Source organism: Amborella trichopoda, chromosome 2 (assembly GCF_054954075.1).
Source record: "Amborella trichopoda isolate Santa Cruz 75 chromosome 2, AtrichopodaSantaCruz75HAP2 v2.0, whole genome shotgun sequence".
NCBI classification, from domain to species: domain Eukaryota; kingdom Viridiplantae; phylum Streptophyta; class Magnoliopsida; order Amborellales; family Amborellaceae; genus Amborella; species Amborella trichopoda.
This window is the reverse complement of record NC_142337.1, coordinates 49,966,229-49,983,768: the sequence shown is the minus strand read 5'-3', so window position 1 is coordinate 49,983,768 and position 17,540 is coordinate 49,966,229. Positions and strand designations below refer to the sequence as shown.

At 36.4% G+C, this 17,540-nt stretch overlaps 1 protein-coding gene across 1 annotated transcript; it reads right to left on the bottom strand.

The window, feature by feature from the left end:
• Positions 1-1,550: 1,550 nt before the first annotated feature.
• Positions 1,551-16,299, bottom strand: GAUT10 (galacturonosyltransferase 10). Its single transcript, XM_006841742.4, has 2 exons — positions 16,058-16,299; positions 1,551-3,425 (listed from the first exon to the last, which is right to left on the bottom strand). The coding sequence occupies exons 1-2, from the start codon at positions 16,205-16,207 to the stop codon at positions 1,974-1,976; spliced, it is 1,602 nt and encodes a 533-aa protein (XP_006841805.2). The 5' UTR covers positions 16,208-16,299; the 3' UTR covers positions 1,551-1,973.
• Positions 16,300-17,540: the final 1,241 nt, after the last annotated feature.

The window sequence follows — 17,540 nt, the reverse complement described above, 5'->3', positions numbered from 1 at the left end:
AGGCCAGCTCACAGACATATTCCTTATCTTAAAGGCTAGTATACCTTTAATTCTTTAGGTGTGGTTTGTATAAGATTGCCTCTTTATACCATAGAAGTAAGGCGTACCTCTGAAATTTGCCTAGCAATGTCGTTTGAGTGTTAGAAACTATATGATTATTTAAAAATCTATTTTCATTTTTAGTTATAAAATTTAAAATTTCAAAAATAGTATAAATTTAGTAGATCAATAAACACTTTAAAGTTTTGAAAAAGAGACGGTCCAGATAACTTTTTATAGGATGCACCATTTTTTTTTTGTGTTTTTTTTCTTTCTCTCATGTTCATACATTTCAAAGTTGAGATGATCAATTGAAGGGTACTTCGATGTCGAAACACTCTTTTCTATAGAATTTTAAGATGCACCTTACTTCATAATATAAGGTTGCAAGATTATGTAACCTTTTCCTGATTCTTTTGGCCCCAGTCTGTCTGTTGACCCAAACTTCCTCAACATCCACACAATCCCATATTACAATGTCATCAGACTGATGAAATTAATCCGGTTAGCTTAAAAATTTATTATCTATCTTAAAATATAGTGAAATTTATAGAAAAAATAATATTTTATTTTTAAAATTAAAAAATAATATCATATATTTCATATTTTACAATCAAATCCCATTTTGTAAGGGTATAAAGTGTACTTTAAATTTTTATATCTTTTTTTTACATATAGGATCAAACCTAAATTTGGAATATCATACATCTCACCTTAGATACCTATAAAAATATTTAAAATAATTTAAAATAAATAAAATTATCAAAATACATGTTAGAGCAATGATTTCATGCAACGGTTACATAGTAATATAATGCAAAAACCTTCAAAAACCATGTTTGCGCAATTTGTTTGATCCAAATTTTAAAATATGCACTATTTCCATTCTAATGAACAATAACAAAAAAAAAAAAAAAATTTGAAAATGCAACTTCGAAAGTATTTGTTTAGCCCAATTGACATAGGCCATCCATTTTGATAAGATACTTAGATCAATGCCTTACAAAGATTTTTTCGTTTTTAATTTTTTTAGATGGCTTTATTAACATTAGATGAACAATGTTAAAAAAAAAAAAAAATGATTTTCAAGTTGTAAAAACTAAGATCTTGATATTCACCAAATGAATGGTCTAGATTAGTTGTTGAAGGGATTTCATTTCGACAAAATCTAGAGTTCAAATCAAACTTTTTTTTTTTTGGATTGATTTTTGAGATGAAGAGTGTGCAAAATTTTGGATCATACAAATACCACAAACATAGTTATCTAAAAATGTGGTTGCATTACAATCCTTGCATTAGATTGTTGGCCTCCAATTTAAATTCTGAACACAATTGTTGGACCAATTGTGCTCCAACAGTGGGTATGCCTATAAGCTCATTTGATAATAACGAATTAATTAAATTTCCTTGTACTTTGTATCATGATGTATGTCTTATTTGATTCATCTTCCCATCTTATAACTTGCCGTTTTGTTAGCTTTTGATGTTGAAGCCCCCAGCCACACACCAAGTTTAACTTGATGGTACATGTCATTTAATTCATTAAATAAAGAGCTTCAATTAGCTATTACATTGGGATCATCGACATTAGATATTACCCATCTAAAGTCATGGATTCGAACCTTCAAAAACAGCAGAATATCAGAGCCCCTCTCTCTCTCACACATACATGTGCATGCATGCACACATGGTGGAGCTGCCTTGGCACATGCCTGCCATTCAAAAAAACTGAAGGAGAAACCGAATGAGCCCCACCCCAAAATTAGTAGCCAACCCAACAAAATCAAATACAATCTAGCCGCTGACAATTGCTCCTCAATTACCCACAAATATCACATCCAAAAATATTAAATAAGAGAACATGAGAAAAAAATAAAGGAGGCCCCTAAAAATGGTAGAAAAAAATCGCTAATCTCAAATTCTCCGAACCCAGCTTAATGCACATTACATTGCTGCAACAAGGGGTGTGAGTAACCAACATACTTCTCCCACAACCCCTTGTATTTGCTCATACCAATTTTAAGCCAAGGCTTCATATTTCCATTATAATGAACCACTGCCCCATTCTCAATTGCCTTAGGGTCGACATTGGGATCATACCCTAACCCTAGAACATGCCATCTTGGGTCCAGAGGCTCTGTTAACCCATAAAAAGTAAGCAATCCAGGAGGTAAAGTCCCAAGCTTCCAAAGAGTTCGGTCCACATTCCTCTCTTGCCAATAGTGATAGATGCCTGTCACATTCCTCTCTCTCCACTCCACCAAATCAAACACATTCATCCCAAAAGCCCAACCACAAGCATCAGGATCAAAGTGGGCTCGAATCAAAGGGTGGGAGAAGTTCAAGTATTTGTGATATCGATGGAAAGTTTCTAAGCATGTTTCTACGGCACCATTGACATTTCCATGCAAATCCAAGGAAAAGAGGGGGGAGAGGTCCTTCTGCACCACCACATCATCATCTAAGAACACCAACTTCTTTAGGAAAGGGTACACCTCAGGGATATAGAACCTTAGGTGGTTGAGCATCGATAGATACTTTGGATTTCGAAACTTTATCGGGCTTTTACTATCTGGGGTTCCGGAGAAGTAGTAGGACTGAGTTTCTGAGTCTTGAAGTTGCTTCAAAACTGGGGCATAAGAGGCATTAAGCCAACTGAAGTCCTCTATATTTTGAACCTCTACAGTTATTCCTTTGAATCGGTTCATAGAAAACCAAGCTTTCATGGCTGGCAAATTGACCCCATCAGTGACCAAGTGGAAGACTATGAGATCAGGGCGGTTCGCATTCAAGGCAGTCGAATTGACCACAACAGAGGCAGCAAGGAGGTTATCGGAGAAAACACAAAAGTGGTAGAGGCTATTGTCCCTGAGTTTTGAAGCAAGCCTCTTCTCTGAGAAACTAGGGTTTCGAGAATTAGAGTTTTTGAACCACTCAATCGTAAGCTTGGTGCCGAGGCAGTAGAGGCTCTTGGGGATCGCCTCGGCAGCCAGCTGGCCAAAGGTGGTGCTTTGGACAGAGGCAGAGTTTACTCGTTCTTCAAGTGCAGAAATTTGTGCCTTGAGTTTCATTATCACTGTCGCGCTGTCATAATGGAGCTGTTTGGCTTGGTGGATCAAAAGAGACATGTCTCTAATAGAGGTTTCGGCTTCAGAGGCTGTTAACGGGCTTGATCTTGTTGCTACATTGGAGAGTAGGATTTGAGAGTTTCGGATTTGGGCACTGAGCTCCCATGCAAATTGCAAGTTGTTGCTTTCTTTTGCTATCACAACAAAGGCCTTAGCAAGGGAGATTTGATCTCCTAATTGCCTGGTTAATGAGTAGGGGTCCACCATTTCTTCAGTGATGTTCAGTCCTGGTATGATACTCGCCTGCCTTCGAGCTTGCTGTAGAATAAATGGAGAAGCTAGTGAATGCAAACACAAAATTTGGGAACCAGTTGCCAACATGGAGCTTGGCCTAGAATTAAGGACAAGGAAAGGAAAAGTTCCAAAAGACATATGAACATATCAAGCAAATATAAGAATTCTCAAGAAAATTTGTTATGATTTAAGCATTAGCAAATTACATTGCTCGGTTCCAACACACTTCAAAGTATGAAACTCTTTAATGGAAGTGTGAAAGTAACATGAATCAATTCTTAACAGATAGTTCAGAGTCGGTTCCTACATACTATGAAACTCTAAAATGGGAAAGTGAAAGCAACAGGAATCAGTTCTTAACAGGTAGTTCAGAGTTTCCAGAAGCAAACATGTGGCAATTTTGAACAACACAGACAAATGAACTGAACATTTTTTTTCTATTCAAAAGAAACACATCAAGTATTTACTGAAAAAGAAAAAAGAAAAAATAAAACATGGAGACCCACATCTGCCTTAATCTGCTGTCACATAGGGCACTCACTTAAGAAAATTTATAATTCAAACTGAGAGTATCATTTTATGTCTCCTTGCCAACACATGGCAACGGTACAACGAGTGAAACAGTTTCAAAAAACCACTGAAAGAGCAAGAACACCACATTCATAAAATGCAAACCACCATCATGATCACATAATGTGCATACTATTACTCATAAACATAACCTGAAAGCCATCATTCTCGTCCTGTTCAGCCCAAGTGCATATCTTGCTTAGGAACAATATCAACGAATCTTCATCTTCAAAATGATAATTACATGTAAGGTGTTACTATGGCGTAGTAGATATGGTATGATCATTTATTTTTGTAGCTACTTGGTCATTTTCTTATTGCATATATTTATTTTTTGACGCATCATACTTCCTTTTGTTGCTGCCACAATGACAAAAAAGCTTGAGCCATTTGACTATATTTACAAGTACAATTGAATCATGGACTCCACAATGGCACATTTTACTATGTCCATATCTTGAAATAGTAACATGGAAGACCTCAAGGGTTTTACATTGGTGAGTCAACATTTGGTGAGGATAACGCTTTCTTTCTGTAGTCACAAAATAAAATCGGTGTACACACATCATGCAAGTTTATGCTGTAAATACTAATCTGTAATTACATAGTGTGTATCATAGTTGTTGGAAACACATGGGAACCAGAATCATTTTAAGAATCAGAATCATAGAATCACGGCCAGCTAGAAGATTCCTGTTTTTGGAAGTGACATCCATACAATGGGAATCACGGCGAGCGAGATTCCTATTTTTTGAAATTGAGAATTGACCAAAATGGAATCGAGATTCCGCCACATATGGAATCAAGATTTTGACCTCCTTGGAATTGAGATTTCTACCACCTTGAAATCAACCCCCAGGGAATCGAGATTCTAAAATCTTAAGAATCGAGTTTCCAATGTATGTGGAACTGATATTCGCACCAGTTTGGAATCGAGATTCCGGCATATTTGGAATCAATTTTCTGACGTATGTGGAACCGAGATTCCTGCTGGTTTGGAGTCGGGATTCATATTAGTGTAGAATGAAGTTGATCCCATCTGGCAATCGAGATTTGTAACTCTATGGAGTCAAGTACAAAGCCCTATAGAAACAAGTCTCCTATATCAACGACATCTCACGCTTTATCGGCTTAGAACCTATTTAAGCAATCGATATCAAATATATATTATTAGACTTGTAGAAGGGTTCCTCAGATTTGAAGTCAATGTATTGATTCTTGAACTTAGGGTCAAGTAGTCCACTAGGGAAACTATCTACAAAAGATACAAATGTTATCCCATGTATTTCCAAATTGTGATCTTGACTTCAATATTATACAGACAAAATAGGATTTTCTTTGTGCCATGGTATTTATTGTATGTGTTGTAGCTACCAATTACACTTTAAAGTAAAGGAAGTTCATCCTAGCACTATTAGAAATGTGATACGAGCCAATCCTAGCACTATTAGAAGCATTTGCACTATTAGAAGTATTTGAATTGAATGAAGATTTCTACTCCAATTTCCTTTAAAAAGTGGTAACCACTCAGAAAATTGGACACTATGTACTTCAAATTGTTTTCTTTATTCTTGTATTTTATTATGGAAAAAGTTTATATAAGGATGCTACCTTATAATGTAGAACTACAAATGCCCCTGAAAAATCCATCAGAAAAGGTTGTTTTAATGTTGAAAAACCCTTTGATTGATCATCTCGACATCCAAATGTATAACTATGAAAAATAAAAAGATTTTAAGTCTTAGAAATAGTGCATTTTACAACATATTATCTACACTGTCCAATTTCAAGATTTTCATATGTTTATAGATCTACTTGATTTTAACCATTTTTGAAATTTAAAAGTTTATACTTAGATATAAAAATAGATTTTGAGATAATCCTAAGAACATTTTATATCAAAATTATATACCATGATAAAATTTCAAGGTGCACCTTACCTCTACACCTACAGATGCATCCGTATGCAAACTGCACCCTTTTATTATTTCTTTTTTGCTTGCATTCCCATTATGCCCTTGTGATAGGGAAGAAATTGAGTCAAAACATCAAGCACACACATGGATACATTATGGCATGAATTTTCAACACGTGGGTAGAGAGAGATTTTGACATCAAACAGGGTTTTTATGGACGATGGAGGTCGAAGTAAAATTCTATGTTGATTGAATCACAGTTCCTGCTCCCAAGAACCGAGGTAGTTTATGCTGCAGATTCTAGATTCAAAACCATAACGAATCAAGATTCATCACATGTGGAATCAAGATTCCATAAATGTTGAAATCGAGATTTGAAACATTTAGGTAGAGGTTCAACAAATAATGGGACTGAGATTCCTAAAAAGGTATGAAACGAGATTCCTAACTTATGGAATCTAGATTCCTAAGTTCCAAAAAACGGTTTCTGTGACGATCCCTTGGCGGAATCGCCGAATCGGGATTCCGAACGGGAATCGCGACCTCGGCAGAGAGATTTGGGTAACTTGTAAACTGTTTCCTCCCTAATGTGCAATTCAATCATTTTGATTGGTGAAGAACTACATAAATTTTTAGATTTAAATATCTTACTAATGATATTTACTTTAGCATTCACTTTGATCAATGGGGTGACTTGGCAATTGGATTGCTACTAACATTTCATAATTGGAACATGCACAAGTCACCAATGCTTTCCCATTGCATCCAATCACCCTGCATCATTACTACATGCACTTGCTAGAAACTACAATAATTAAAAGCCCTAACTTTACTACAACCCTAGGCTTTTCATGCCTCAAATGCACATTCAATCAGAAGCCAAAAATCTCCACATATTCAAAGTTGCGGTAGTCCGCAACCTTCAAGTTCCCCACTTGTATCATATGAGATCATTTGTTTGAATATATTGCAACATTTTGCATACGTTTTAACTCTTTGAAGGCTTTTGATTGTCTCAAAGAGACACACCTTCCGGGAAGGCAATCTGATTTGCGGAATTGTGGTTATGGTGCTAAGGGCTGCAGCATAACATCCAAAGATCAACTCTCGCCGCCAATCTAACTAGCCTTAAAGCAATGACAGACGTCAAAGCTGAGGAAAATTGATTATCTCTACAACCTCATCATGTCATTACAACTGCTTCTTTTAAGAATGTTATCTAGCACAACTAGAACATTTAGATGAGGATACTGTATTATATTGTTCTAACGCCAGAGGGACACCAATTTCTAAACTGATACTAAAACAAGCCAGGAAATGTATTTACAGATTAGCAAAATTGCCTCAGGCCAATGCTACAACCCAGATTCTAGTTTCTCTAATTATAGTGGACACCAACTACACTAAACCAAGCATGTATCAATAGTCAATGGACAGCGATCATCACACATGGGAGGTTTTCTACCATATTGAAGGGCCAAGTAATCTTCTATACTGGCCTTTAAAGCTGTAGTTCACCCTATTTGAGTTCGTAGGAACTGAACATGGATGTAATTGTTCTTGGTAAGTAGGCAGAACCACCATAATTTTGTTGAGTTGCAGATCATAGATGCAGTTAAATTCTTAAGATTCACAAGTACGTCTAGTAAAAAATGAAAGCATGTGTGTGAAAAAATTTGCAATGCTACAAGGAAGTGCAGCAACAATGGAGTGCAGCGAAATGCTAGAACAGATAATTAAGAAATTTGTAAACGGCTTTCTTAGTTAGAGATTCAGAAACATGTCAAGGAATTTTGATGTGGCCTCGGTCATTTTGATAAAATGGAGAAGGCATTTCCTTATAAAGTATGTTAAGTAGCTTAGGAATATTTTAAGGGGCATGTAATGATGATCTTAAAAGGGTATTTCAGGGAACCATGTTTTTTAAGAGCAATCATTTAAGTGTTAGAAATATGTTCTAAAAGTTTTCAAAAAGGAAGGTCACATGATAGTTCAGGAAAAGTAGGAATGCTTTAGAAAATGTTTTGAGTTATCCTATAAAAGGATAAAAAGATGTATACGAAGAACAATCTCCATGGAAAGAAAGCTAGAGTACTGACTACTGAGGAAAAAGAGAAGAGATTACCAGAAGAGAGAGAGAGAGAGAGAGAGAGAGAGAGATGAAATGTGTCCTAAAAATTTTACAAAAGAAAGGTCGCATGATAGTTCAAAAAATGTTTGAAGGCATGCTTGGAAAGTATTTGAGTTATCCTATTAAAGGATAAAAAATGTATTAAAAGAACAATATCCAAGGAGAGAAAGCTAGTGGCAGAGGGAGGAGGGAGGGAGGGTGGGAGCCATAGGTTTTTCGGGAATTTTCTCATCAATGCAAACTTGGGGTTTGGGTTGAGGGACAGAAATAAAAATTCAAGGTTTGCTACCAGTTTATTGCAAGTTGGGTTTTTAGGGCATTTTCTCATCTGGTTTGGGAGGGAAAGAAAAAAAAAATCAAGGTTTGCTACCAGTTTATGCAAGTTGAGTAATTTTTGGGAATATAGATGATCAAGTAATTTCAGGAAGAAGACAGATTAAACACAGGTGTTATAATTTGATTGGATTTGCTAGGGCAAGAGTTTGTATGGTTTTATTGGATTTCCTGGGGCACGAGTTTGTATCATGAGGATACTGTATATTATGAAGACTCTTTCCATAGGGCACGAGTAGAGTGCATAAGCATTGAGTAAGGCCTTACAACACTCGTTGGTATGGATGATGGTCTTCCTCTGATGTCTCCAAGCCAGCCATAATAGAATCGATAGGCGTAGTAGCCGATACCAGGTAGCTCTGTTCTCACCTATCTATTGGTTGGTTAACCAAATATGGTTCATTAACATGACTTCTATCTTCCATTCTGTTATATCTTACCCCACCTCTGAACCTTTGTTGAATTGCTATCTATCAAACTATATATATCTCTAGAATGGGGATCCAAGCATCACCAATACCTATGCACCTATAAAATATTCCTCATGTTTCTTTCTGTTAGAAATGGCATAGTATGCAACATAATAGGTTACATTCACAACAGATCCTAATTCAACACAAAGTTGGATTTTTTTAAAATCCAGATTATAAACCAAACAGTAATTGGACCCTATATATGCTACGAATATCTCGATTTCAATTCCAAAAAATTATCCAAAAATAGCCACATTAGCCACTCAGTACTTTTCATGATCCCGTGGTTGCGCTGCCAGTTACTAGGATTGCCCAAGAAGTGATCGCTCTAGCTTCGGAAGCTTGATCCAGCGCTCCAAGACAAGGGATCTCGATTCCAGACGCTTTTTGAATTTAAGGATCTAGATCTGCAAAATTGAGGATCTCGGACCCTAGTTAATGGGATCCATATCCCTGTCATCCAAATCATGGGTCCATGAATTAGCTAGCTCTCTCTCTCTCTCTTCTCTCTCTCTCTCTCTGTGCAAAAGCATATATCTAAAATATTCATAAATCTGAATTGGTTTTTGGCATAGGGATCAACCAATTGAGAAAGAATCCCAATGCCCATAACAGAAACCAGGGTTTGAAGCTCTCTCTCTCTCTCTCTCTCTCTCTCTCTCTCTCTCTCTCTCTCTGCAAAAGCATATATCTAAAAAATTCATAAATCCGAATTGGTTTTTGGCATAAAGATCAACCAATTGAGAAAGAATCCCAATGCCCACAACAGAAACCAGGGTTTGAAGCTTGAAGTTTGAAACTTAAACTTGTAAATCGCGAAAATAAAAACCATAACTTACAAGCTGCTGCCATATTATATTATGGAACCAGTATATGAAGTAGAGTAGCTGCAAAGCTGAAACTTCACCATGTCCTACCCTAAATCCTTTACATTTCACCTATTGGAAGCTCTTTAACGCTTTATACAATTTATCTGGGTCTCTAATGCCCCTCTTGTTGACTATTTCTTCTATTAGAGGAATATTTACATGTTGACTCTTTCTTTGCCTTTGGATCATTTTTTCCTCTAAATTTATAGAGTGCTTGACCAATTGCATGCCCAATTGCATGTAAAGAGAAAAGACCCAAACAAATGAAAACAAGGATACAATTGTCATGCTAGAGCTCCTTCCATAACCGGGACTGAAGTTTGAAACCTCATAACGGGTTTTCAATATTATGCCTCACTTATGAAACACAATCCAATGATAACACAAAATTAAAAATCATTTTAAAAACATGATTCTTGTTTTTAATGATACTTTGGTTTTTGAAATTCAAAAAAAAAATTTATCACATTGTTCAACGAACTTTGTTCCGGAGCTAGAGTACCCTAGTTAAGTGCCCTTAGGGAGTCTCGATTCCAAGATGGACTGACCTCAATCTCCATATACTATATCACTTGATCTTGGGCAAATATGGAACGCTCCCTGAAAATTGGGATCACGATCCCTTCAACTCATGGTGTTTGGATCTTGATCCCTATCCCGTGGATCTTCATGCATCTCTCAAGCTTGTAGCCCCCATCCTAATCCAAGATCTAGCCTCGCTCCCAATCCTGGTAACTATGGTTTCTAGTTTCTAAACCTACTCATGACCTGGCGAATTTCCTACTAGCATATTTATGCATTTTGGACTTAAGTTATGGATGTGAGTAATTAGACCATTGTTATTAAGATCAAAATGGTCATTTGAAAGGGTGATGGCTCTAGTTCAGTCCAAACTGGTCTGACGACCAGTTGAACCAGTCGGACTGGATTTTATAAATATAAAGAAAAATTTGAACAATAGTTGAAAAATATTTGATGTATTACAAATAAGAGTTCACCAACTTTGTATGGTTGGTTGAACAAGTTAAAATCAATTAGTCAAACCAAAAAAAACCAGTAAATGTTGGTTTTGACTAGTTATTGACCAAACGCAATTTTCCTTCGAACCAGACCAGCAAAGGCAATAGTTAATGGCCCAACTGGTCAGACCGGGCAATCTGGTCCGCTCTTGATAAATATGGATTAAACCATATACATATAACCATGAACCTTAGTATATCAATAATACTCTAAAACCATAAACTCGACTATTAGATGAAGTACATACTTTAAACACAACCCATGGGAAACAATAGTTATACATTAGGTTTTACTTTTTAAACAACTAGTCCATTAATCTTATTTTTCTTAGTGAACTTGTAGTCCAACATAGTTAATGATACAATATTACTTCCTAAAATGTATTCTATGGGACCCTATAATTGGTCAATTGATTGGTAATGGTCATAAAGAGAGCAGGCGCTTGAAATGGGATTCATTTGTTTCACCATTGCATCACTTCCATTATGGCACAGAATAAGGAAACTAGTCCAATTTATCTATTAAGGAATTTTGTATAAGCACAAGCTCAATATGCATAATGATTATATTATACATTGTCGTAAGCTTTCCTCTTCCTAGAAAAACTTCGAGAAAACAATCAATTGCCCATTGAACGTATGAAATTCTACTAATTCCCCTTCTAAACCATTCTTAACTAAAGCTGCATAGTTACCAGATATTTTGTTTATAAACGAAAATCGAGGTTATTAGATATGTAAATTTAGATGAAGGAGAACCTTCACATGCTAAGTAATAAGACTCGTCAGCATTTATGGTAATTTGACATACCAATGCACTACATACTCTAAGACAGGTATACAGAAACGAGAAATCTATGTCGACATGCATGCATAGTTTCAAAAAGCGCTAGGCCAGTCCTAGGCGGCCTGGGGAGTCCAGGCTGCCCAACGCCTAGGTGGGCACCCAGAACCTAGGCAACCCAGTTGAATCCAAAAAGGATTCTACACTTATATATTGTATAAATATAAGAATTAAGTATTTAGGGCACATCAGAATTCAAAGTATATTACACATTAGCACACACTCCATAAGCATAACCATAAGTCGGTCCATATCCAATTAAAACTTAAAATTTACCAACCAAATTACCAAACTAAAGTTACCAAATACGAAACCAATGGAACTACAAATCCACTATCCACAAGGCCACAACCAAGAGGAAGAAAACAAAAATGAAAGCAATACCTGAAGACTCAAAAGAATCTTCAATAGTTCAATCAATGTTCAAAGTTCAATCATTATTCAACATCCATCATTCATCATCACAAAAAAGTAGGGTCAGCTGCATTTGCATCATATTCATTGCCATCAAAGTTGTCATCCTCCTCGACATATTGGTTGTCCTCCTTTGTCTCTTCTGAATCTATCTCTTCTTCCTCCACCCTCGTCCTCTATGCAGAAGATCTAGTGTCATTCACCCCTCGCCAAAAAGCTTTAGAAATGATAATATCTCTCACCTTCTTCCCAACCTGATCCTTGGACCACTTGCATGCTCTCCAGGAGGTAAACATTTGCCTTAACTGCACTCTCCTCAAATGTATGTTATCTAGGCATAAGTACCAGGTCGCATATCTCGTGATGCCAGGCCTTACAATCTTTTTCTTCTTTATAAATCTACGCATCATGATGAGGGTGAAATGGTGGCTATAAATGAAATTTGTAACTGACCTTGCCTTCTTCACTGCACCTGATTTCTCGGTTAAACTGCCAAGAGCCTCAAGCATGAGGTCTATACAATGTGCTCCACATGGTATCCAAAAGATTCTAAGATAAGCTATGCACAACAAATTAGCTGCAACAACATTAGGAGTAGCATTGTTTGTGACAACCAGTACAACAAGATGCTCCCCAACCTCCTTGATTCCCTTCTCTATAACTTGGAATATGTAATGGGCATCATGGATATGATTAGAGGCATCAATAGACCTCAAAAAAACAGTCCCTAAAGGACAATTCACAAGTAAATTCATCTGCCTTCTTCTCTTCCTATAACTCCAAGCATCAGTCATAATAGAAACCCCATATTGAGTCCATGCATCTTTCTTAACTTCTACAGCTTCCTTTGTGACACTGACCGCTTTTTTCAAAGAAGGCTCTGAAAACTCATATGGGTTGGGGGTTTTATCCCAGGTCCAAATTGGCCAACCGCCTCTACCGCGGCATAGGAGCTGCTTAGACGAGCGGTATTGAAAGGAATGCCCACCTCATAAAACCATGTAGTAACATAATAGGTAGCTTTATCTCTCTCTTCCTTCTTCATTATATTTTCAATGGTGGTTAGCTCCTTTGTTTTCTCTCCTGCAACCTCAGGGTCAGGCCGAGGCAAAAAACTATCCATAGGGCCTCTAACCCGCGGCTTCTTACTCCCAAAACTATAAGCAATTACAACTCTCTTTCCCTTCCCCCTAATAATGGATTGTTCTACCTCTTGACATCCCTCTCCAATCCCATCCTTATCACTATCATCATCATCATCATCATCATCATAATTGACCCGAACCCCGGACCTAATCTCTGCAACAGAGGCAAATCTCTCATCTTTTTTCATTTTTACCATACTCAAAAAATTGGTTATTTCCACTTTGAGAGAATCAAGAGTCTTTTTACATGGGGCAACATCCCCCCTGATATCGGCAAGATGTATCTTGAACCGGTTTATGCCCCCTTTTGTATCCTTCTCACAAAACTTGCATCCTATGCAATTTTTATCATTAGGATATGGGTTGTAGCCATATTTCCAACCGGGATCACCACTCCTATTAGATCCGGAAGAAGACATCTCAAAATAATACAACTTATACAAGCAATAAAAAAAAAAACTTACTTTAATTGCTCAATATCCAAACTTCCACCTTATAGATGCTTCTAAGGAATCAAAATCTTCTAAAAACCCCTCAATAGATTTAGAAAACATCAAAAATTAAATCTAAGTAGATGTTTTGATCAATTTCTCATAACTTTGAGAAACCCTTCGATCCTAAAGAAATCACCAAAAACTAGTTTTTTGGGGGGCTTTCTCTCTCTAAAATGGGCTCTCTAAAATGGGCTCTAATGAGTTTTAGGTTCATTTAGTTTCAAATGAACCTAAAACCCCCATTTTTGGCCCCTTAATATAAAAAAATGGACAAAAATAGCCCCCACCAAAAGTATTTTCCGCCTCTGAGTGTGGCGCTGGACCAAGGCGGCCGCCTAGGTCTGAGCGCTGGGTGGCCGCCTAGGCGGTTTCCTGGGGGCCTAGGCGGGTGCCCAAGAACCTCCGCTTTTTTTGGGCGCCTAGGCCTGGACGATGCGCCCAGACCCCCAGATCCGCCTAGGCGGCCGCCCAGGCACTGAGCGGTCGGCTTTTTGAAGCACTGCATGCATGTCTGGAAATTTTCTTGTATTGGACTTGCAAACCAAGTGTTTGTCATGTGGACACGCAAGTCCACAGAATGGGAAAAAAAAAGGAACATGAGTCCATTTTGTATGACACATGTGTCATACTAGACTTGGCAAATTATAGGTAGGTGAATCATGAGACGGATTCTTCGAATCTGAGTCAAACTCGTATCCTTATCCTTGTAACATGGTTCGCATGTGATGTCCCAATCATTCATTTGCCGTACTTAATCGTTGATTGATTATTTCAATGTATGCACAGCATTATTTTTTTAAATGTAAGTTACTATCATTAAGTGTTAGGCTCTTGACTATGTGTTCAGCATGTATGGGAGCCACACAAGGTCAAAAGTTCCATTTCAAATCCACATGTCCAAATAAAAAGCAATCGCCTTGAAGGAGTTAATAGATTGATTAGTACCCAAAATGATACCAAATTCCAAGTTTTGCATTCAAACTCTCAATAAAATTGGATTTCAACGTTACTATAAAGTAAAACTTGAATTGTTTGCCAATACTCGTGTCTGAGTATTCCTCCGACTCTGAGAGATGGTTCAGTAGCACAAAAAAAGTGAACATTAAAATAGCGGGAACAACACTTTTTCTACAAATGCACCTTGGAAGTTTCACAATTAGGCTCTTATTACATAGGACAATCTCATGGTTTGACTGTCACTATTATCTAAGAAAAACATATCTCATATAAATATAGCCAACGAGAAATACTCTTGGTCAATTCACAAACCCTTTATAACATGGTGTCAAAAAGAACATTTTGGCAAATGAATATAAGGAGAAATCTACTAAATTGCAGAAGATGGTGCGGCCTTATAGCATAAAGGCTTTAGTTGAACACTTGGTGAGGGTACTTGGTACAAATATAAATGACTATTGGACAAGAGGCTTGGAAAGAGCAGACTTGGAAGTTTAATGTTAACTTGTTCTCATAAGTGGGCTCGCCTTAATTGTTGTCTAGTGGGCACAGCCACATTAAACTATGTAAATAACATTTGATGTTGTGGTTTGATTTCTCTTCATTCATTTGGTTTATATGTAAGTGGTTTGATCAGCACAATAAATTCTAAACCAATTAACCAGATCCTAGAATTTGCCAAATGCCTAACAATTATAACTATGTGGATTTCAAATAACTCACACCTATGCCATCTAAGAAGCAAGAGCAAATTACAACTTCCCACTCCAAACAGGAGAAAAAATAAATGAAATTCGTATTTTACAGAACAATTAAAAGAATAATATTCATATAAAAGTTCACAGAATGAGTATCATTTGATGCAATTGTTTTTTTTTTTTTTTTCCATCATAGTTTCACACTGGAGCGGACCCCAAATAATTGGGATAAGGCTTGGATGATAATATGATAGTTTCACACTGGCATTTAATAAGTATTCACGCCTTGAAAAAGTATAATAGTTACCAGATCTTAAGAGTATCTGGCACACTCAAATTTTATTTAAAAAAAAACAAAAAAAAAAACAAAGGTACAAACAATATAACAAAGTCAAGCTTCAAAATCCCATAGCTACATAAAAGCCACAGATTCATCTCAAACAAACTGAAAAACCAGAAACCAAATGAAAAATGAAAGCAAAGCTTTCTAGTACTAAGCACGGAAATGGTCATCTACAATTATCTTCAGGCGACAAACATGCAGATCTAACATGTTTCCAAAAAGATGAGACATATCAAGCAAATATTACTAGAACTGGGTTTATACTTATCAACAAATGGAACATGAAATCTCTCTTAGCACGTAATATTTACAAACCAATATCATAAGATACATTGAAAACTATGAACTTCTGACACATATAATTCGCAAAGTGTGGTGCTTGTGTGGGTGTGTGTGTGTGTGTGAGAGAGAGAGAGAGAGAGATAGAGAGAGAAAGAGAGGAACCCTAACCTGGCTGAGTAATGGGTTAACTTCAGGCTTCCTTTCATGGCTGAAGATCACAATAAATAGAACAATCACCAAACCAAAAAGCACAATCCAAAACCCTCTTGAGAGCCTCCTCTTTGCTGGCCGCCTAAATTCAGCGGTCCTCCTCCTCATTTTTCAAATAAATAATCCCAGTTCATTTAAAAAAAATCACTGTCAGAACTCATTTCTTCCCTACCCTACCCTAAAACCCATAGATTATTCCTTATTACCAGTTCTTGAAATTCATCAAAATCCAACTATTACAGTAACTTCAAAGCCATGAAAGTTGACAAACGCCTCCACATCCCAGTCCAGAATCACATAAAGCCCCCTTCCTTATCAGTTGATGCAATTCATGAGAATCCGACTGCAACAATAACTTGAAAGCCATCAATTATCAGCAAAATAGAACAGGTATAACAATAAAGGGGTATGAATAGGTAAAGTAGAGAGGGATCTGAGTACAATATCAAGATCTATTAGGGCAACTAAAACCTAGATACTCAATCGTCGGGATCTGACAGGATTTTCGTTTTCAATCTTTTGATGTGTCAATAATCGAGACTGGCTCAGTTCACGGCAGCATCTACTTCAAACCCGAAAAATTGAAGATTGATGATGGATATTTTGATTGCTGTATTATGAGAAAGAGAGAGAAAGGTGTAACAGTGTGCTGTGTAACTGAGCAATGTCTCGTTGTCGTACGGCCCACGAGTTTGTTCGACTTGATGTACGTGATTCCAAAAAATATAAAATCATCTTGGAAGACCTAACATGGATTTATTTGATTTCCTGTCTCAGAATAAATAATTAAATTTTACTGAATTAAGGGAAAATATTCAAAATGTCTTTATGTCTTCAAAAAAAATTAAAAATAAATTATCAAATATATCTTAATTTTTGTCTATTTAAAACTTTCGTAAACCTCGCCGCACTTTATTTTTTCCATTATGAGCGTTTGTTTACCAAAATAACATAGTCGTATTACCCCTTTTTAAAAAAAAATTGAACGTTTTTTACCAAAATAACCTAGTCGTATAACCCTTTTTTTTTTCAATTTTGAATATTTTTTTATTAAAATAACTTTCACGATAGTTGTATTGCGAATTACGGTACTTTAATTACTATAAAAACCAAATCAATTACGGTACTTTAATTACTGTAATCCATGCTCTACGGCATTTTAAGTATCTTAAAAACTAGTACATATCATACAGCATGTTAAGTACCGTAAAAACTAACCCATGTTATACTTCACGCAGTAACTCTTTTCTCTTGCTCATATTTATCTCTTTCATCTTTTAAAAAAAAATTTTATGTTTATCTCTTATTTCTCTCTCTAATTCTTTTTAATATTTATTGCTTCTTTCTCTCTTTTATTCTTTTTAATATTTATCTCTTCTTTCACTCTCTCTTTCTCTCTCTACTTAGTTCATCAACTCAACAAATGCAATTCCAATGCGAT

Bases quoted from the DNA above. Each gene is read 5' to 3' on its own strand.
- GAUT10 (XM_006841742.4), bottom strand. From the start codon at position 16,207: ATGAGGAGGAGGACCGCTGAATTTAGGCGGCCAGCAAAGAGGAGGCTC. The intron at 3,426-16,057 runs GTTAGGGTTCCT...TTTATTCTACAG, and splicing joins TTAACCCATTACTCAGCCAG to CAAGCTCGAAGGCAGGCGAG.